Below are 23,066 nucleotides of genomic sequence, written 5' to 3' on the forward strand. Positions count from 1 at the left end.
GGGTCTAAAAACTGACGCGTCGGTCGCTGAATTACTTCTAGACAGGAAACTTCAACAGTGATTCTGAACGCGCACAAGGACTGTCGCTGTATTTCTCTTCCCTTTAAAAAAATCCTCTATACAACCTTTAAAAGTGTTAGAACTGTTATTTCTTCTTGTCGCCTGCACTGAAATGGAGCAAAGGATCATGGTCTATGTAGTTCCCTCTGTCTTTTTCTTTAACTATTACATAACATAACATAACTCTTCATTTAAGCAAAAGACACTCGTAATTCGATATATTGTGATGGTCCACGATGTTATTGTGAGACTTTCGACGATATTTCGGTTATGGTTACATCCCTAATTTTATGTCGACAATTTCAGCTTCCTGTCCCAGAATTTGTTTAGTTTGTTTGAACTTGTTAATCACTTTATTTGAATATTTTACCTCGTATCCGGGCACATGGATGAGTCGTATTTATGGAATTTGAAATAGAAATAGAAATAGAAACGTTCCTCTAAATAAAAATGGGCTGGACTTATGTGTGGGTAAAGGTTGTGTGTAGAGCCGTGTGTGAGTGTCTCCCCCTGGTGGCCGGCGCAGGTCTTTCGGGGTGGTGCTGTGGGAGCTGCTCACAGGGGAGATCCCGTACAAAGACGTGGACTCCTCGGCCATCATCTGGGGAGTGGGCAGCAACAGCCTCCACCTGCCCGTCCCCTCCACCTGCCCCGACGGCTTCAAGATCCTCATGAAGCAGACCTGGTGAGCGCCGACCGGAACCGGGACTCAAACAGGACTGAACCAGGACCAGAACCGGGACTGAAGGACTAGGACTGACAGGACCAGAACAGGACTGAACGGACTGAAACCAGGACTGAAACAGGACTAACCAGGACTGACTGAACCAGGACTGACCAGGACTGAACAGGAGTAAAAGAAGACTCAAACAGGATTAAAATTGGACTAAAACTGAATTAAACCAGGACTGAAGCAGGACTACACCAGGACTCGGACAGGACTCGAACAGGACTCAAACAGGACTAAACCAGGACTAAACCAGGACTCGGACAGGACTGAACAGGACTGAGGACTCGAACAGGACTGAACCAGGACTAACAGGACTAAACCAGGACTAAACCAGGACTAAAAGAAGACTCAAACAGGACTAAAATTGGACTAAAACTGAATTAAACCAGGACTGAAGCAGGACTACACAGGACTCAACAGGACTCGAACAGGACTAAACCAGGACTAAAAGAAGACTCAAACAGGATTAAAATTGGACTAAAACAGAATTAAACCAGGCCTGAACCAGGACTCAAACAGGACTGAACCAGGACTGAAACAGGACTGAACCAGGACTGAACCAGGACTGAAACAGGACTGAACCAGGACTGAACAGGAGTAAAAGAAGACTCAAACAGGATTAAAATTGGACTAAAACTGAATTAAACCAGGACTGAAGCAGGACTGAAGCAGGACTACACCAGGACAGGACTCGGACAGGACTCGAACAGGACTCAAACAGGACTAAACCAGGACTAAACCAGGACTAAAAGAAGACTCAAACAGGACTAAAAGAAGACTCAAACAGGATTAAAATTGGACTAAAACAGAATTAAACCAGGCCTGAACCAGGACTCAAACAGGACTGAGCCAGAACTCAAATAGGATTAAAATGAGACTTAAACAGAATTGAACTAGGACTGAACATGAACTGAATCAGAACCGAACCAGGGATAAACCAGGTCTAAACCAGGATTAACCAGGGCTAAAACAGGACTGACCCTGGACTGACCCTGGACTGACCCTGGACTGACTCTGGACTGACCCTGGATTGAACCAGGACTAAAACAGGACTAAACCAAGACTCAGAACAGGATTGAACCAGGACTGAGCCGGGACTGAACCCGGGCTAAACCAGGACTGAACCAGGATTAAACTAGGACTGAGCCAGGACTGAGCCAGGACTCAAACAGAATTAAAACTAAGGACTAAAACAGGACTACTCCAGATTGGAATCAGGACAGAAGCAAGACTAAAATGGAATTAAACCAGGACTAAACCAGGACTAAAACAGGACTAAGATCAGGACTAAAATGGGATCCAAGCAGTGCTAAACCAGGACTGAACTAGGACTAAAAGAGCATTAAACCAGGACTAAAACAGGACTAAACCAGGACTGAACCACAGATGAACCAGTACTAAACCTGGACTGGACCTGGACTAAACCTCAGTATCAGTGTTGTACTTTTGGTTTTTGTGTTTTTAGGCAAGGGAAGCCGAGGAACCGACCGTCGTTCAGACAGATCCTCCTGCACCTGGACATCGCCTCAGCAGATGTTCTGATGTTCTCGGGACCCCTCAGGAGACCTACTTCAAGTCTCAGGTCAGTATCTGGGCGAATACCGGTCCTGGAGGTCAGATCTGTGGAGAGGCGTCCCAATTCACAGAAGGAATGGTTGTATTTTTGAGCAAAAGAAACACCTGTCATGAATAAAAACTAGATGGAAATGTTTAATGTGAGGGTTAGGAACATGGAGACAAGTAGGGAGAGGTTCCTCCATTAGAAAAGTTACACAGTGCACCTTTAAAATGCTTTTTTTTTTTTTTTTTTTTTTTTCAGGGAGCGTGGAGGGAGGAGGTGAAGAAGCACTTTGAGAAGATCAAGAGTGAGGGCACGTGTATCCACAGACTCGACGAGGAGCTGATCCGCCGACGCAGAGACGAACTCAGGTCAGGAGACTAACGGGACTGGACCGGGACTGAATCAGGACTGGACCAGGACTGGACCAGGACTGAATGAGTACTGAACCAGTAGAAAACCAGGACTAAACCAGGACTGAACGAGGACTAAACCAGGATAGACCCGGGACTGAACCAAGACTGAATGAGGACTAATCCAGGGGTAAACCAGGACTGAACCAGGACTGAACCAGGACTGAACCAAGCTAGAACCGGGAGAGAACCAAGACTGAATGAGGACTGAACCGGGATAGAACTGGGACTGAACAAGGACTTAAGTAGGAGTAAATCGGAACTGAACCGGGACTGAACCAGGAGTAAATCAGGACTGAACAAAGACTAATCCAGGAGTAAACCAGGACTGAACTAGGATTGATCCAAGAGTTAACCGGGACTGAACCAGGACTAAAATGGAACCAGGAGTGAACGCGGACTAAACCAGGGGAAAATTGGGACTGAACCAAGACTTAACTGGGACTGAACGAGGACTTAAGTAAGAGTAAATTGGAACTGAGCCAGGACTAAATGGGGACTGAGCGAGGACTAACCAAGACTGAATGAGGACTAATCCAGGGGTAAACCAGGACTGAACCAGGACTGAACCAAGCTAGAACCAGACTGAACCAGGACTGAACCAGGACTGAACCAGGACTGAACCAGGACTGAACGAGGACTAAACCAGGATAGACCCGGGACTGAACCAAGACTGAATGAGGACTAATCCAGGGGTAAACCAGGACTGAACCAGGACTGAACCAGGACTGAACCAAGCTAGAACCGGGATAGAACCAGGACTGAACCAGGACTGAACCAGGACTGAACCAAGCTAGAACCGGGATAGAACCAAGACTGAATGAGGACTGAACCGGGATAAAACTGGGACTGAACAAGGACTTAAGTAGGAGTAAATCGGAACTGAACCGGGACTGAACCAGGACTAAAATGGAACCAGGAGTGAACGCGGACTAAACCAGGGGAAAACCGGGACTGAACCAAGACTTAACTGGGACTGAACGAGGACTTAAGTAAGAGTAAATTGGAACTGAACCAGGACTAAATGGGGACTGAGCGAGGACTAAACCAGGACGAAAACAGGACTAAACCAATACTGAACTAGGACTAAAACAGGACTCAGGTCTCAGTCCTGGTCTCAGTTCTGGTCTGGTCCAGGTCTGGTCCTGGTCTCAGTCCTGACCACCTGACAGTCCATGTCTGAACCAAGATTGAACCAAGTGAACCGGGACTGAACCAGGACTGAACCGGGACTAAACTAGAACTTAACCGGGACTAACAGCACTACTCCAGGACGGAATCAGGACTAAAATGGAACCAGGAGTGAACGCGGACTAAACCAGGGGAAAACCAGGACTGAACCAAGACTTAACTGGGACTGAACGAGGACTTAAGTAAGAGTAAATCGGAACTGAACCAGGACTAAATCGGGACTGAACGAGGCCTGAACGAAGACTAATCCAGGACGAAACCAGGACTAAACCAAGACTGAACCAGGACTAAAACAGGACTCAGGTCTCAGTCCTGGTCTCAGTTCTGGTCTGGTCCAGGTCTGGTCCTGGTCTCAGTCCTGATCACTTGACAGGAGACCAGCAGAAAACCAGGAGAAAACCGGAGACTGGACCAGGACTGGACCGAGACTGGACCGAGACTGGACCGAGACTGGACCGGGACTGAACCGGGACTGAACCGGGACTGAACCGGGACTGAACTAGAACTTAACCTGGGACTAACAGCACTACTCCAGGACGGAATCAGGACTGATGCAAGACTAAAACCGAATTAAACCTGGACTAAACCTGGACTAAACCAGGTCTAAACCGGGACGGACACGCTCTAGCCTCTAGCTGTGTCCAGGACTAAATTAGGACTAAACCGGAACCAAACCAGGACCAAAACAGGAGCCAAGCCGTGCTAAACCAAGACTGAACCACAGAGGACTGACTGTAGACCTCTCCTTTAAAAAACTTATTAGAAATGATTGAATCTCTTTTAAAAAATAAGTAAATTACAGATAAAGCTGGATTTTATTTTTATTTTAACATTGTAGTGGCTTTTAAGTTGTGACTATTGCTGAGTTTCGTTCTGTAAGCCAAGAATATTCAACACAGACGGGGGAGCAGCTGAAATAAATCTTGTTAAAATGCAGATTTGTGTCAAAATACAGTGAGTCACTAATAGAAATGTTCAGGTTCAGCATTTGTGCATTTACCTTCTGGATATTTCTTGGCAACGTACAAAGTGATCAATAGGAAAATCTGCTTCTTGCCCCCGTCTGGGAGTCTGACGTCAGCACATTTTAGAATCTGAAAACCACCAGTGCAACAATAATTTTGCACACGCTCCTGCTGATACTGAATACAGACGATCTCGATGCGTTTCCCTCATTCTGACTGTCCCTCGTGTGTGTTTTGTGTGTGTTTTGTGTGTGTGTTTTGTGTGTGTTTTGTGTGTTTTGTGTGTTAGACACGCTCTGGACATCCGGGAGCACTACGAGAGGAAACTGGAGCGAGCCAACAACCTGTACATGGAGCTGAGCGCCATCATGCTGCAGCTGGAGGTGCGCGAGAAGGAGCTCATGAAGTAAGACTCTCACTCTTTTATAATTAAAGTTGCACTAAAGATGCTTAATTAAAAAAGACAAATGAATAAATACAATTAAATAAAATACTACAGTACATTACAGTTACTGTATTTTTAGGACTGTAAGTCGCTCCGGAGTATAAGTTGCACCAACCAATAAATGCATAATGAAGAAGAAAAAAATGTTGCACCGGACTATAAGGCTGCGTTCAGACTGCAGCCTGAAGTGACCCAAATCCGATTTTTTGGTTTGTATGTTCCTGTATCCGATCTTTTAATGTCAGTCTGAACGACACAGATCTGATTTTTTCAAATGTGACCCAGGCCACTTGGATTTTTCCTCATGAAACTGATACATATCTGATCTTTTGACATGTGACTTCAGTGTGAACGGCCAAAGTGCATTCATCCACCTACACGTTATCAACAAGACACAAATGTCACTGTTCTGTGCTGAAGCAGGCGGAAACCGGAACTGTAAAATCTCCAGGTGCTCGATGCTGCGTCCATGTTTGGACAACTTCCGTAAACACAGAGCACGCTCGTGCTCGTGTCTCCAGTGTCACATGTGGGACACTTTCGGGCCGTTTAATGTTCACACTGGAGTCACAGACAAGTTGCATTTAATTGGAAATGTGAACGACCTCGCAAAAACATCGGATTTCACAAAAAAATCGGAATTGAGTATTAAGCCCTGCAGTCTGAACGTAGCCATTAGTCGCACTTTTTGGGAAAAATATATTTTTCTAAAATGAGAGATCAGGAGCAGACATTTCCTGTGTAAAGTCAAGTTGTAGTAAAAACAATAGAAGAGAAGAACAACAGACTGTTAACGTCACATATGAACAGTTCTTCAGATAAACTATAACAAAACAACAGAACAAGTTTAACCAAACTCTCCATCTCACTCCAAATCACTAAATCCACTGATTCCATTGAATTTGCAGTGTCAATTCTGAGCAACTCTGCCTCGACCTCCAGAGGAGAATTATTAGATTTATTAATTTTTAGAATTATTTGGGCCTTTTTGAATCTCGACAGGATGGTTTCGGTGTCACTGAAGTCCAGACTTTGTCCATCCATCCAGTGACTTCAGGAAAGTTTCATTCCCAGGATTGTGACGACACAGACAGAGACCCTGCACAGTTTAGATCCAGATGACCAGACTCGTGTGTTTACATTAACATAGTTTAACTGTGTGGGAATCACTGAGGTTGTGAAATTACCGTATTCTTTGGAATATAAGTCACACTTTTTTTTTCCATGGTTTGTCGATCCATTCAGTGAAATTTGCATGGTGCATCCTCTCAGTTGCCGTGAAGCTGTGTTCTCCATCCCCACTCACTCCAAACTTTCTTTCTGCTGCTCGATTACCATTTTTTGATGCATATTTCACGACTTGCAGCAGGACAGAGGCTCTTTCTGCAGGAGACATGCGCAGAAAATTGATACACAAGTCTAGAGCCTCTCGTGGCTGTTAGTGTGAACATTTTAATATATAAGTCACAGAACCACCAATACCATGAAAAAGTGTGACTTATAGTCCGAAAAATATGGTACATATTTTCCCAGAACAGTAGATACCGTTCAATTTTCTCATGTAGTTTTGTCCTCTTTAAAATGGATGACTGAGTATTTGTGCTGCTCCAGGCGAGAGCAGGCGGTGGAGAAGAAGTACCCGGGCTCGTACAAGCGTCACCTGGTCCGACCCATCGTGAGGCCCAACGCTGTGGAGAAACTCATCAAGAAGAAGAGCAGCCTGTCCCACAAGCCCGGACTGCCCCAGACTAAGAGGTGCAGGAGGTTTAGAGGACGATTGTTTGACGATTGAAGAGTTTTGTGATTCAAACATGAACGTTGTATGTTTGTGTGTTGTGTTTTAGGCCGGACCTGCTGCGCTCTGAGGGCATCCCCAGCCTGGACCCGCTCCCCGCCCCCTCTCCTCTGTCGGCCAGCCCCAAAGTCTCCACTCCCCCAGGAAAGTCCCGCTACAGGAGCAAGCCTCGCCACCGCCGCGCCAACAGCAAAGGCAGCCACAGCGACTTCCCCGGGGCCCTCAGACCCAACGCGGGGCCCCTGGAGGACCCCGCTCACGACCCTTTGCACCCGCTCCAGGAGCCCCACAGAGAGGGACGCGACGGGCCCTTCCTCCCTCTGCGTGGCCGAGAGGAAGCGGTCGTTAACTGTGCCAACAACCTGCGCTACTTCGGCCCCGCGGCGGCGCTCCGGAGCCCGCAGAGCGACCACATGCAGCGCCGCGTGTCAGGGTCCAATCCCGACCTCATCTCCACGGCGGTGGACGCACAGACGCGCCAGAGGACCCCGTCTACGGGCTCCAACCCGAGCGCGGGGGCCGGGTCTCTGTGTCCCTGCCAGGCGCACCCCTTCCCCGGTTGCCAGCGGTGCCAGGTCCCCCCGCCCTCCTCCAACCTCCTGGACGTCCCCACCTACCCCCAGGACGGCACCCCGGCCCCGGCGGCGCCCACCACAGACGCGGGCTCAGAGGCAGAGGACAGGCCTGTGGGAGGGCATCCGGAGGGGTTCAAACCCTCCAGCCCGGTGCCCACCCCCCTGCCCCGCACCATCAGACCACTCAGGAAGGTACATGTCTCCAACTTTAAACTTTCACCAGCTCTAATATATGCAACATGTTACTTGCCGTATTTTACGGGCTGTTTGACGCGCTCGTAAGCCTCCAAACGCATCAAAAAACGTCAATTCAGAGCGCCCCATACACGAATCCACTGAGGTGTCCCAGTACGACTTCAGTAAATTACAAAGCCGCACCACCCGCAGAACACACAAACACACACGGAGCAGACAGTACAGACACCGAGAGGGTCACAACAAACGCAAACGCCGCAACAACAAATGCGACAACACAACAAAAAGCCACAACAAACCAAAAAAAGCCACCACGGAAATGACCGCGGGGACTCTATTTTAATGCAAACGCCGCAACAAATACAAAAGCCACAACACATTAAAAAGCCACAACGGAAGTGACCGCGGGTGGAATGAAAACCTTTCCCTGTATAAACGTGATCTAAAACCATTTTCTCCCTGTATGTTCCTGTCTGACCCTGTGTCTGTGTCTCAGGGCGACGACTCTTCAGAAGAAGAGGAAGGAGAGGTGGACAGTGAGGTGGAGTTTCCACGGCGACAGAGGTAAAACTCACTCACATCTTATTATCTTATTACTTTGGTCGTGGTATTTTTCTGGACCGTTAAGTCTCATCTGACGCCCGTGTGTGTGTGTCCTCCAGGCCTCACCGCTGTATGAGCAGCTTCCAGTCGTACTCCACGTTCAGCTCGGAGAACCTGTCTGTGTCTGACGGGGAGGAGGGGAACACCAGCGAGCACTCCCACAGCGGGCCCCTGGAGAGGCTCAGCGCCAGTCAGGAGGAGCACCTGGACGAGCTGCTGTCCCACACCCCCGACATCCCCATCGACATCTCCACGCAGTCTGACGGTCTGTCCGACAAAGAGTGCGCCGTCCGCAGGGTCAAGACGCAGATCTCTCTGGGCAAACTCTGCTCAGACGAACACAGCTACGAGGTCAGAGCTCTGCTGAGTGTGTGTGTGTCAGACTGTGTGAGTCCTGTGTGACTCACTGCTGGAGATTTTCTAGGCAGCAAAAATGTTTTCATAATCATTGGCCCTTCTTATTATTCAATTCAATTCAGTCTTTATTAAGAACACGTAATATCTGGGGTTCATAGTAAATAAGAAAGAAGTTAAAAAGAAAATAGTAAGAATAAAAAGTTAAATACAGTGGGTTCGGTCAAGTGTTAACGGAGGGAAACAGGGTCAGATTTTTGACATTCAAATGTCTCTTATTCAGAAACTAGAGGAACTATTGAAATAAGTAAAGTATCAGAATGTAGGAAAGAGTTACACTCCAACAGGGTCAAGTTAAACCTGTGAGATTCTTTCAAGTTGCTGACAAAAAATTTAAAAACTCATGTTGGTAACGGAGGGAATGAAATATGCAGCACTTTTTGGTCAATAAATCCAAACAGTGATAACTCTTGGTTCTCACTTACATATCCTTAACAAACTGGTTTGAATATTTACTTCATATAGTTTTCTACCATATGGTACAAGATTAGGTTGAAAAACCTCTTACTTTTTGACTCATGAGATTTTTTATTAAGAAAGGTCATGGTAACGGAGGGAAAAGTAACGGAGGGAAAATTGTACAAACAAGTAGAAGGTGCAGGATTTTACATCATTTGTGGCTTTTTTCTTCTGAAAACTTTAATATTACTTCAAAATGAAATAAATTATTTCTATAAAATATGTCAGTCCTTCCAAGAACATTTTTATCATTTTAAATACATAAAAAAAAAAAAATCCTGTACCTTCATTAACAGTTCAAAGATGGAATAACACAAGATATGATGAAATACATCCATTTATTTACATGATTTTCAGGTCTTTGAAATTTGGGAAATAATTTTTGTTCCATGTTTCATACATGGTCTGTTTAAAACGGATGGAACTTTAGAACCAAAAATGGTACAGAAAAAAGGTCAACAGTTTCATAAACTAGAGTACATATGTATCTGTTCAATACATTTTTATATCAGATGCATTAACTTGAATTTCTGGCCTTGCTGTTTACTTCTGCTTGACCGGGCCCCAGTGCAGTGTTATAATGTTTACAGACAAAAGCTCCAGTGTCTCCACAGCTCAGAGGAGAATCTGACAGAGCTCGTCACAAGACACACTAAAGCTTCAATGATTTGATTGCTCAGATTCTTGGCTCTACACATAAATATATAAATAAATACAACATCTGATCGTGACGACACAGAGTCTCACACCACAGTTTACAAACATTTCAGTGGTCTACAGAACCTCGGCAGCTTCAGGAAGATTCTCAAAGAGTCGTCATAGGCCAATGTCAAACTCTTTTTCTTGTAGTTGTGCCAAAGGTGCGCAGTGTACAAGAGTGAGCATTATTAGACTGATTCATCAACCGGTTTCACTTTGTAGAAACCGTGTGACCTCGCAGCATTAGGATTCGTCCTCTCTCAGTAGGCGGGTACTTTTTAAATTTAACCAATCGCTGCTGTTTGGTCATGACGTATGTAATGCTCCAAATCCTGTAGGAAGAAGAACAATAACGTCTTTCCCCTTGATAAAATTCACCAAACATTCTTTTTGTTCCGGCTTTAATCGATCTCGGGAATCGTTGCCGACACTGAATATCTGGCTCTTCTCTGATTGGCTGGTGCCTGAACTCACACTTCTGGGGTTTTTGCGAACCGTCTAGTGTATTCTGATTCCTGATCTAGTCCGTGGAGAGAAATGAAATTGAGTGGAGGCACTAGATGGCACCAGCCTGGTTACCTTCTTCTAGCACTAGTAGGTAAACGTCTTCAGCTGTGGTGGTCCTGATCTGAACACTTTCTCCACATTCTGGTGGAATCTGTGTATTTTAAGCACATCTAATTCAAGTTGAGTCATTTTGAGCCTCAGCAGATGTTGTTGACGTAGTGTTACTCCAGACTGGTCTGCTGAGGTTGAAGTACAGCAGGTGGTGCGAGTATGGTAGCATGTAGCTATTGGCATTCTTGGCTGTTTATTCAAGTTGAGTCGGTTGAACCACTTTCTTCTTTTCCATGTCTCTGTCAGTATTTGGCTGCTCTTGTAGTTGTTGAAGCAGCTGGTCTACATTAAAATGAACGGTTTGGTTGTTAAATATAAATTCTTTCTGTCAGACACTGAAGGAGCTGAAACGTGTAAAGCTCCTGTCTGTCAAAAACTATTATATTTAACAGTATAAAACTGAAGACAGAAAGAACCTTTACCATTGATTGAACGGTTCCTCCATGGATGTGTTCAACCTGCAGTTAGTTGACTTTCCCTCAGATTCTGAGTGTATGAATATCGTCTGAAAAAATCCATATTGAAACATCTGTCTTACTAGTTCGTATTCGAGTTGTTTTCGTTGTGGATGCAGTGTTCGTTCACACTAATCCGATGGAAAACGGATCCGGAGACGGAACGATCTGGTGCCTGCAGCTCCTACGAATTCATGTTCGTACAGATCTGATCCTTGACTGTGTGGACGCCTGAAAACGTTGATACTCTGATGTAGGAGCTCAAGTCGTGTCCTTGTTGAACCGCGTCACTGTGATTTGCTCCTTCCTGATTCTCTGGGTTCGTGACATCGGTCATGTGACGATATTGCGGAAAACAGTTTAAACAAACCAGAGACAAAGGGGAAACAGCGGCACTAGAAATACTTACGACTTTCAAGTTTGCCATGTTCCTCGGCTCGAAATCGGCTGCTGCAACTTCAGACACGGTGCTGCACTTCTTTGTTTTTACCGCCCACGTGACGTCGTGACGCCAGCCCTAGTACGGAAGCCGAGAGGGGTCACAACAAACGCAAACGCCGCAACAAATACAAATGTGACAACACGACAAAAAGCCACAACAAACCAAAAAAAAAGCCACAACGGAAATGACCGCGGGACTCTATTTTCCGACGGACCGATCAAGCGGCAAGTGAAGAAGAAGAACTACAATGTGAAACGAATAATGATAAAACAATAAATTACTTTTACTTACGTTTCCAACTTCTCCGTTCCTTTACTTTTCACGTTGTAGTTCTTCTTCTTCACTTGCCGCTTGATCGGTCCGTCAGAAAATAGAGTCCCGCGGTCACTTCCGTTGTGGCTTTTTAATGTGTTGTGGCTTTTTAATGTGTTGCAGCATTTGCGTTTGTGTTGTGGCGTTTGCCATTAAAATAGAGTCCCGCGGTCATTTCCGTTGTGGCTTTTTGTTGTGTTGTTGCATTTGTATTTGTTGCGGTGTTTGCGTTTGTTGTGACCCCTCTCGGCTTCTGTAGCCTAGTCATGTGACCAGCGTTTCAGGCGGTTTCTTGTTACCGTGTGGATAGAAAACAGGCACAGAAACGGCGCAAATAGTTTCCGATTCGGTGATTCGTTTCAGTGTAAACGTGACCTTAACCTGCTCCTGTGTGCTCTGCTTTCAGAACCCTCTGCAGTTCGGAGACTCGGACTGCGACTCCTCCGAGGCCGAATGCTCCGACGCCACCATCAGGAACAACAAGGGCCCCCCCTCCTCGTGGTAACGGGGCTCACGGGGCCCCCTCCTCCTCCCCCTCCTCGCGGTAAACAGGCTCACGGGCTCGTCCTTCTCGAGTCGACGGGGTGCTCCTTCCTCCGGGCTCTCCTCCTGTCTGGATGCCCTCTGCTCAGCAATAACGAAACTCTCAATCAGTCTCCCGAAGAACAGGCCCCGCCCCCAACCCAACCCAACCCTCCCCGCGCTCTCTTCCATCTCCGCTCACTTGGCATCCGGGCGACCCATGGCAGGGATCCCCCCCTTTTGAATGAAACTGTACAGTAGATTTAAGCATTCATACGTTTATTTTTGTCCGAGTTTTGAAGGAAAATTCAGGATAATCTTGTAAATAGCAGATATTGTACCATAGGTGGTTGGGCGTGAAAAAAAAACAAAACAAAAAAAACAAAAAAAAAAGACTAAACAAGGCATTTGAAACCCCGACTGTGACTCGCCCGTCTGAACAACCATTTTTAGCTTTCCATGAGCTTAGCTAGCCTCCCAAAGCTCTCCCACGTTTTTTGCACTGTGGCCCGGAAAAAAAGTGAACGCTTGAATTAACAGTATGAACACCAGCATGAACAAACGCAGACAAAACAAAAAAAACAAACTCTCCGTTGTTTTGTAGAACTTTTTCGCTGAGCTGTGCCGGCATGGCGCTCGGACGACTAATGCTAGCGCGCGACCGCATGGAGAGCTAAACCGCGCCATTCCCGTTTGTTTTAATGGAGTAAACGGCAAAAAAAAAGAGAAAAAAACAAGTGATTTATTTTATTTTTTTTGTTTGTTTTGTTTTGTTTTTGTTATTCCAGTTGATATTTTGAGTATCATAGACATCTCAGGATCGAACCAGGACTGTGACCATGTGGAGCGGACCAACCTGAGTACGGGGGATGCAACGATACGGTTTTTCCCGCGTATCTCGATACACGGGTCACGATATCGATTCGATTTCGATACGTTTTAAGACGCGGGAAAAAAATCTCATGTCAATTTTTCTGAGTAAAATATAAAAACACTAAGATGCTAATGAAACAAACACAAAACACTACAGCAGAACCACTGTACAATTAAAGTTTACAGGCGAGTTTCATTGTTGACAAAAGCGCGCGTCGCATGCTGGGAATTATTTTGGTCGACGGCAAGAAACACTAATTCAACATGACGGACGGAGCGAGAAAGCACGTAAAGGGTATTGATCCCGGTTATTTATCCACTCTAACGGCAGAGGACCCAAGACCATTTGACCAGAAATTGGTCATAAGCATCGACGGACGACAAATCACCCTTTTCAACCCCGACAAAAGGTGGACCAAACCAAATTTCTGGTCAGAATCACCAACTACCTGGACAAATATTCACTTTGGCGATATCCACAATGACTTGGTGGAAACTCCTGGGCCATTCACAGCAGAAAAGATGAAAACCTCCAAGAGTCTCGATGTGTTGTTGAACTTGTTGGAGTCCACGGTTTGTTAGGATCTTCTACGTTTGCTCTGCGGATGTTTGATTTGTTCCTTCTTCCGTGCTTCTATTTGTGCGTCCGATAATGCAACAGGAATTTACCATTATCGGGGATAAATACGCGAGGTTACGCACTGTGTTTGACGCTACCGTGTTTCTTGCCTCCGACCAAACTATTTCCCAGCAGCAACGCGGGCTTTTAATAACAATGACGTCAGCTGAAACTCACCTATATGTGAAGGAGTTTTAGTTCATTTGGTTCAATCATTTACAGCTCAGAATTTTTATTTAGTGAAAATAAGAACAGAGCTTTTCTCAGGCTGTTTTATATTTTACAATACAGAAACTCTTAATACAGACTGTAGGGGAGTGACACTATCAGACTTTACTTTTTTAATTCATTTATTAATCATTGCATTTATATTTATTTATTCATTTATATGTATAGCACCTTTCAAGACGCCCAAAGCACTTTACAGTTCATTATTCATTCACTCCACACCCGGTGGTGGTAAACTGCTGTTGTAGCCACAGCTGCCTTTAGTCCAGGGGTGTCCAAACTTTTTTCATCAAGAGCCACAGATCTAAACACAGACGAAGCAGAGGGACGATCGAGGGCCGTAGACTGGAGCTCAATACAGCGAATAATTGAAATATGTGCATGTTTAACAAGGCAAGTTTATTTGTACAGCACAATTCGTATACAAAGTAATTCAAAGTGCTTTACAGAATAAGAAATACATTAAAATCATAATAAAAACAAATCAAAACCTAAATAATTATAAAGATAAAAAAAAAAAAAAAAGAGAGACTTAAATTGGAGAGAAGAGTGCGGAATGAAAACCTTTCAGTTATATGCACAGTTAAACAGAAATGTTTTGAGTCTGGATTTAAACAGCATCAAAGAAGAGGCGTTAGAATGAGTCTTTATTCATGCTACAATCCTTAAAACCACAAATGAAATATCAAATATCGGCTTTGTCAAGGTAGATTTAAAAAAAAAATTAAAAAAATTGCAGTATAAAGTTTTTTTAATTGATGCAAGGTCATTTGGGCCAATTCATCTGGAAGCCTGAGGGCCAAGAAAAATTAGTTTGAGGGCCACATTTGGCCCACGGGCCATAGTTTGGACATGCCAGCTTTAGGCAGACTGACTGAGGCGAGGCTGCCAATCTGCACCACGAGTCCCTCCGACCACCACCAACATCACTCACATAAACACACACCACTATCATACTCGGCAATGTGGATGAAGTGTCTTGCCTAAAGACACAACGACATTTTTTTCCACCGGCGCCTCCTGTGGCTCCTCATTTTCCCAGTGTCTCCGTCCAAGTCCAGACCAGACGCGACTCTGCTGAGCTTCTGAGATCTGACGGGATCAGACTTATTCGAGCCGGTGTTTTTGATGATTTGATCATTTTCTCGCTGCGTCACACGTCTGGACACTAAAACTCTGTTAAATTACACAGAAACGTCTCACAGACTGTTTAAAGAGTCAAACTTAGAGACAGAGTCTGAGAAAAAGATTGTGTTTGTCACAAGTGACGTTCGGTTCGACTACGAGCACATTTGATTAAATTTGAAGTGAAGCAAAAAGTGATTCTAAAGTATTTAAACGTTAATATCTTCGTCATTCCTGAGTCTATAAACGTAAAATAAAAAGTGACAGAAAGATCAAACCCTCTGTTAGAATATTTCAGCTTTAAGTCTCTATGGAGCTGTTTTCTTGCTGCATCTGAGGAGGACGCCAAGAGAACCGTTTTCCTTTCGGACTAAAAGAAATGACAACACGTGGAGGGTATCGACACGCGTATCGAATCGTGGCACCAGTATCGAACGATTTGACCTTATACCGAGTATCGTTGCATCCCTTCTGAGTACTGCAGGCGAATGTGGAGGAGCATCCAGGGATTTTAAGTGCTCGGTCTCGAAAGAACAACCCTTTATCACTGTAAGCGTGTGGCGAGTGGAGCGTCTGTGCGGTGTCCCAGGGCTGTGTGCTGCAAAACTACGCAAAAACTTTCATTTTGTCTGTTCATTACGTTAACTTCTTGGGGTTTTTCTTAAAGACTCAGAAACAACAACAAAACAACAACACGGGTCGCGACGGTTCTGAAGACGGCAGCAAGGTAAAGAAAAGAACCCAAGAAGTGAACCAACTACGAAATGTTGCTTTTCCTTGTAGATTTTTATCGGCTGTTTTGACAAATGAGCTCCTCCTGCTGTATCCACTAAACTCTACTTAAGAATTATCCAAAAGAAAAATCCACAAATGTCGAACCTGGTCGCTTTTGTAAGTGACGAAGTCCATTATTATCCCGCTATATTTATCTACAACATCTGCCGATTAAATGTGCACTATGTAACTTTCAAAACACTTCTTACCTGCGACGATCTCAGTTAAACACTAAAAAGATTTCTAAAAAGTTTCTTGACAGATGTTAATACTTAAAACTAGACAGATATGTAGTAATAAAACGATGGAAAGAACAAATTTTCCTTAAAAAAAACAAACAAAATCCTTAAATGTACGTCTATAATCTGTGTAAAATGGTCATTTAAGACCTTTTAGCCATGTTAGAAGAGAGATTAGTTAAGTTAGTTAGTTGTAAATCAGTTGTTTCATGTTTGATTAATCCTGCTTAGAAAGTTCCAGTTTTCACCTACCCCCTATCTCCGCCCATTTTTCTATATATACTTTTGATAATTAAGATAATTCAGACTCTGGGTCAAACGTAGAGTTAAAGGTGCACTGCGTAACAGGCAAAACAGTGGCATGTCCGTAGAAACTCGAGATGTAACGATGTCCAAATCTCTCGGTACGATATTTATTTTATTGTGATATTTTGAAGAGGCTGATATAACTGTAGATTGGACACGTTTTTGCTTTTAAAATACCTTGACAAGATTTTGGTGTGAATTATTTCCATAATAATCCATCCATCCATTTTCTCGTCCGCTCATTCGGGGCCGGGTCGCGGGGGCAGCAGCCTAAGCAGGGACTCCCAGACTTCCTTCACCCCAGACACGTCCTCCAGCTCCTCCAGGGGGACCCCGAGGTGTTCCCAGGTCCAGCCCAGAGACATAGTCCCTTCAGTGTGTCCTGGGTCTTCCTCGGGGCCTCCTCCCGGTGGGACATGCCCGGAACACCTCCCGAGGGAGACGTCCAGGAGGCATCAGAACAGACGCCCGAGCCTCAACTGGCTCCTCTCCACGTGGAGGAGCAGCGGCTCTACTCCGAGCTCCTCCCGTGTGACTGAGCTCCTCACCCTGTCTCTAAGGGAGACGCCCAGACGCCCTGCGGAGGAAACTCATTTCTGCCGCTTGTATCTGCGATCTCGTCCTTTCGGTCACTACCCAGAGCTCATGACCAGAGGTGAGAGTAGGAACGAAGACTGACCGGTAAATCTAGAGCTTCGCCTTTCCATAATAATCCCAAGAATTCAAATCAAAAACATATCTCTTCGTGTTTGCGCTGAAATGAATCATGGGAAATGTAGTTCCCGGTGTTTATAAGATGTTGCTTCTATAAAACCACGTATTTAAGCAAAGGAACTTAATAATCCGATATTATTGTGAGATTTTTGACGATACGATATCACGATATTTCGGGTATTGTTACTCCCTAATAGAAAAAAAGTTCCATAGTGCACCTTTAACAGTCTGTAACGTCGTTTTTAAAGCTCTTGTGTAATTTTCGCACCTGCTGCTTCGGCTAAAAAAAAAAAAAAAAAAAGGCAATACTCGCCGGCTCTCAGGTGGAGGTGCCCAGGTCCTCGGGCGTCTCGCAGGCTGGACTCGGCTCGTGTAGACCTCCCCCGGGTTTTTGGGTCCACCACTGTCCTCAGGTTTATTCTGTTGCCTCTTCGATGACGGACAGAAGCAATACACGGACCTGCCACTAGAGGGAGACAGTCAAAGCAATCTTAGAAATGAAATGAATTATTATTTTAAAATGTGATGATGAAACTATTTAAATTCTGTGTTTTATTAATTTATGTTTATTAATTTGTTATCTGTCAAATGTTTACTCTTTTTTTTTTTTTTTTTTTTAAATGGAAGGACCTGTTAACCTGCTGCTTAAAACAGACCAATATTAATAATAGCAATATTAATTTAGCACTTTGATGTTCTTTTTTTTTTCATGTTTATTATTGTTCTTTTTATGTGTTATTTAAATTGAAAATAAGTACCGTACAATGCCCTCCACTTTTTATTTCATTAACAAATATAAACGAAAATCGAAAATAGGTTGAATTGTTGTTGTTTTTTTATGTTGCTAAAACTCAGCTAAAAGTTTTAAAATTTGACAATAAAACTTTTGGTAAATGTTTGTTTGAACTGACAAAAAAAAAAAAAAAGTTGTAGAAATATGGTGCTAGACAAGAATCTGTGTGTCATTCGTTCATTCGTTGTTGTTTTTTTTTAATGAAACCAAAAATAAGAAAACGTTCGATTATTTGTCTCTAAATCCAAAATGAAAAAAAAAAAAAAAGTAACGATTAATTTTTTCAGTTTTTTGATTTCATCCTGGTCAGGTCCTGGTCTCAGTCCTGGTCTGGTTCCCGGTCAGGTCCTGATCTCAGTCCCAGTCTCATTCCTGGTCTGGTCCTGGTCTGGTCCCAGTCTCAGTCCTAGTCTCAGTTCTGGTGTGGTCCCAGATTCAGTCCAAGTCTGGTCCTGATCTCAGTCCTGGACTTGCTCCTGTTCTGGTCCTGGTCTGGTCCTGATCTCAGTCCCGATCTCAGTCCCAGTCTCATTCCTGGTCTGGTCCCGGTCTCATTCCCAGTCTCAGTCCTAATCCCAGTCCCGGTCTCAGTCCCAGTCTGTTCCTGGTCTGATCCCAATCTCAGTCCTGGTCTCAGTTCTGGTCTGGTCCTGATCTGGTCCCAGTCTCAGTCCTGGTCTCAGTCCTGCTCTCAGTCCCAGTCTGTTCCTGATTTGGTCCTGGTCACAGTCCTGATCACCCGACAGTCTGTGTGGGCGCATCTTCGGGCCCGTCAGTCCTGGTTCAGTCCTGGTTCAGTCCTTTATCCTTTTTATCCATTTTTCATTTAAACTCAAAATTGAAAACTGAAATCATTATCCATTTTTATCATTTTGGTTTCGGAGACAAATAATGAAGAAAACCATTGTTTGTTTTTTCATTTTCTTATTTTTGCTTTAATAAAAAAACAAAAAAAAAACAATGAACAAATGACACACAGATTGCCGACAAGGTTGCCCACGTCCCCTCTACTGTTTCTCCGTTTACAAGTGAAGGGCATTGTTTGTTTTCTTGTTGTTTTTTTTTTTGACCTGGGACACTGCACTTGAGTTATGTCTCCCTTGTTTGAGGATGTGACGTTTTTCTGTGAACCTAAAATGTGCGTGAGTGTACCGGCCGCTCACAACTCCCCCTAGTGTTAGTTTGGTGTAATGATTATAATCATATGAAGAAAAATGTACCGTGGACTGTCCCTTGAAGTTGACGTTAAGATAAGTTCCAAGAATCGCCAGTATCGGACATTTTCCACCAAGCAGAAAGACTGCACTATTCCAGAGTCGAGAATATCGCAAAAATAATCAGTATTCTGTTTCTATTCTCGGTTGTATTATGAGAAATATCCGGTGTAATAGACGCATCAAGAGTTTCGGACATCCAGGTCATCGTGCATTGACAAAGTCGATCTTTTCAAGTCTTTTGAACCAGGTCGCTTTTGTTTCTGGTTCTGATATTGTCATGTTTTAGTTTTTGGGATTCGGACATCGTTAATTGTGTGGTTGTTGGATCCTAACAGCGGAAAACAACTCGAGAAATTTGTTTGCGAACTCCATAAATGGGTCCGGTCAAGTGGTAACGGAGGGAAACGGGCAGATTTTTTATATAACTAGTGGTTCTCACTTACATATCCTTAACAAACTGGTTTGAATATTTGCTTCATATAGTTTTCTACCATATGGTACAAGATTAGGTTGAAAAAACTCTTACTTTTTGACTCATGAGACTCTGGATGATTTCTTAGTCAGACAAATGTTTCCTTTTTGGTTCTTCCTGTGGATCAATCCTGCCCATCACCTTCACCTTTCACTATTTTTCAATTCTGTCGGGAAGAGAAACAGTTTGAACGGAGGTTTGAGTCACACACATCTGATTCACTTTTACATTTATGAAGTTCGCAAACAAATTTCTCGACCCGTTTTCCGCTGTTAGGATCCAACAACCACACGATTACGATGTCTGAATCCCAAAACTAAAATATGACAATATCAGAACCAGAAACAAAAGTGATGTGGTTCAAAAGACTCGAAAAGATCGACTTTGTCAATAGACGCATCCCACTGGGAAAACAAAAATCCTTCCCAGTCTGGATTGAGCGATGACCAGAAGTCCGAGATTCTTGATGCGTTTATTCAATAAATAGCCAGTATTTTCCTTGTTTTTTACACCCGTCAGTGCTCAAGTTTTAAAAAACTGATTGTATTAAAGACAAATTTTGTAAAAAAGAAAAAAAAAAGTACCCGCCTATCGTCAAGCGAACGAATCCTGATGCTGCGAGGTCACACGGTTTCCACGAAGATGAATCAGGCTCAGAAACGAACTACGCGGTAGAACGGAGTGTTTTGGAGTTTTTGGAGATGTCCGCAGCCCAATAACGCTCGTGTGAATAAAATAAAACACAACTCTTGGTATGTTTTTGACAAGGTAACTAGGTTCTAACGCGGATGAATTAACGTTGTCGCCTGCTGCTTGGTGGAAAAGTCCAAAACGCCTTTCGTACCACGTCCACCGTCGTCTCTCCTCTCGAACAAACCCGTCTCCTTTCTGTACGAGTGTTTTAACGAAGGAACTCTTTATTATGATTTTTCTTTGTAGCTGGCCTACATATGTAATTCTCTACTTTTAATTTATTACGATGAGTGTTCTTTTTGCATTTACGGCAGCTTTTGTTGTGGTGACCTCTCCTGACCAGTGTTACCCCCCAGAAGCACAACGGAGCGATCGGTGGACAGTATTGCACGGGACGGGACCGAGAGACTTGGGGGCGTCGTTCGCGTCGGGTTTTTTTTGCGGACGTACGCGAACAAAAAGCAGGGTATTTACGGGGTATTCTCCTGTCCAACTGTGACTCCATGTTGCCTCCATGTGGTTTTCCAAGCCCGAAGCCGCCCTCCTCGTCCTCTATTCTGTGTACAGTGCAATGGACAAACCAGCGCGAACAACTGCATGGAATAAACGCTGATGTGCTGTACCCAAACCTCTGCGTCTGTCCTGTTTCTTGTGTTGTTGTTTTTTTTTTCATATATATTTTATTTTATTTTTGTTTGTTTTTTTCCTATATTGTGGTTTTACGGCCGCACAATAATGCCACAAAATGTACAAGTATACAAATGCCTCATTTAAACCCCCTCCCCACACCCACCCTTAACAGATGCATAAAAAAATAAATAAATAAAAATAAAATAAAAATAATGATAATAATAATACTAATAAAAACAATAATAATAATAATAACAATAACAACAATTTATAAAATTAAGAGAAAGAAAAGATAAATAAATAAGTACATAAATAAATAATAATAAACATTTTAAGAATAAATAAATAAAATAAAAATAATAATAAAATAAAAATACAATAGTAATAGTAATATGACCAGAAAATAATAATAAAAATAAAATAATAATAACATTAATAGTGATGCAAATGAAATATATACACACCCATAACAAATGCATTAAAAAATATATAATAATAATAATATAAAATAAAAAATAAATTACATATTTGGTAAATGGTCACATTTTTCTATAGCACTTTTCCACCTTCAAGGCTCAAAGCGCTTTACAACAAGGAACCACTCACACATTCACACACTAGTGTACACAGACACTGTGGGCAAGGTGGGTTAAGTGTCTTGCCCAAGGACACAACGGCAGCATTCATCTGTGGGAGCTGGAATCACACCAGCTCAACCTGTGGGTCAGTGGATCTGACGCTCAACCTGTGATGTTTATGTCAAGAGCTGGAATCAAAACCACCAACCTTCAGATCAGTGGACGAATGCTCCACCAACTGAGCCACTGTCGCCCTGTTTAAATACATGTGTGCAGGTGTCCGCATTTTCCAGAACATTTCTTGTTTGCCATTTCGTTCATAAGTCAGTTTTTCCAGGGGAATGGTTGATGATAACTGAGTGAACCATACGTCCGTGTGGGTAAGTGCAGTGTTGCCCACTTCAAAAGAACAACATTTTCTTACATTTCACAAGACATCATAATCATTAACATAAACAGGGTAATATTATCAAAAAGTTTGTCAGGACAAAGATTTAACAGATACAGTGATGGTGACATGACAAAGTTTTTCCTGTAATCTGTTGGGTAACAGCGTGTACATCTCTCTAAAATTGTTGGATATATTCACATTCCCAGAATAAATGTATTAAAGTGCCTTTATATTTTTGACATTTATAACAAAGATCAGAGCTGTCGGAACATTTTCTGAAGACGCACTGGGGTATAATAGAATCTATGTGTTTCTTGTGTTTGATTCAAAAGTAGAGAACCTCCAGGCTTAAATATAACATGAAAATAATGTTTATTTGGTTTAACCTTTATAAACTGTTCATTTCTTAAGACTTCTTAAATATGGTTTGTGTTAAATTGGACACGGATCAAGAATTCCCTCAGTGTCTGTACCAAATGTTAGTATCTAAAATTTGACTATCCCACATTCATAAATCTATGGCTAACCCTGGCATCACCTCTGTCCATTATTTTTTGTTATTTAATGCATAATTTGTATAGAGTATTTTTATTTTTATTTATTTTTTTTAACAGAAAATAACTCCTAATAAAAAATAAATAATAATAAAATAAAATAAAAAAATCTGCCTAATAAAAATTATATAATAAAATAAAATAAAAACTCATCCTAATAAAAATTAATAATAATAATAAAATAAAATAAACTCAGCCTTATAAAAAATAAATAATAATAATAAAATAAAATAAAGAACTCAGCCTAATAAAAATATATAATAATAATAAAATAAAATAAGGAACTCAGCCTAATCAAAATATATACTAATAATAAAATAAAATAAAAGAGATTGGATTCTGGATAACAGGCGCAGTGTGTGAAATGTACCAGCAGAGGGCGTAACTGCTTCATGCTTCCACAATCTCT

At 43.0% G+C, this 23,066-nt stretch overlaps 1 protein-coding gene across 1 annotated transcript in view; it reads left to right on the forward strand.

The window, feature by feature from the left end:
• si:ch211-45c16.2 (mitogen-activated protein kinase kinase kinase 13) overlaps positions 1-20,079 on the forward strand; it is a 98,402-nt gene extending 78,323 nt beyond the window's left edge. Inside the window, 10 exon segments of the mRNA XM_055152966.1 lie at positions 587-745; positions 2,256-2,322; positions 2,325-2,372; positions 2,610-2,719; positions 5,207-5,323; positions 6,974-7,117; positions 7,207-7,924; positions 8,424-8,491; positions 8,590-8,881; positions 12,336-20,079. Of these exon segments, the coding sequence (XP_055008941.1) occupies positions 587-745; positions 2,256-2,322; positions 2,325-2,372; positions 2,610-2,719; positions 5,207-5,323; positions 6,974-7,117; positions 7,207-7,924; positions 8,424-8,491; positions 8,590-8,881; positions 12,336-12,434 (1,822 nt within the window). The 3' untranslated portion in view covers positions 12,435-20,079.
• Positions 20,080-23,066: the final 2,987 nt, after the last annotated feature.

The sequence above is a fragment of the Boleophthalmus pectinirostris genome, unplaced genomic scaffold (genome assembly GCF_026225935.1).
Source record: "Boleophthalmus pectinirostris isolate CB_2022bp ecotype Guang Dong unplaced genomic scaffold, ASM2622593v1 HiC_scaffold_1, whole genome shotgun sequence".
In the NCBI taxonomy this organism is placed as follows: domain Eukaryota; kingdom Metazoa; phylum Chordata; class Actinopteri; order Gobiiformes; family Gobiidae; genus Boleophthalmus; species Boleophthalmus pectinirostris.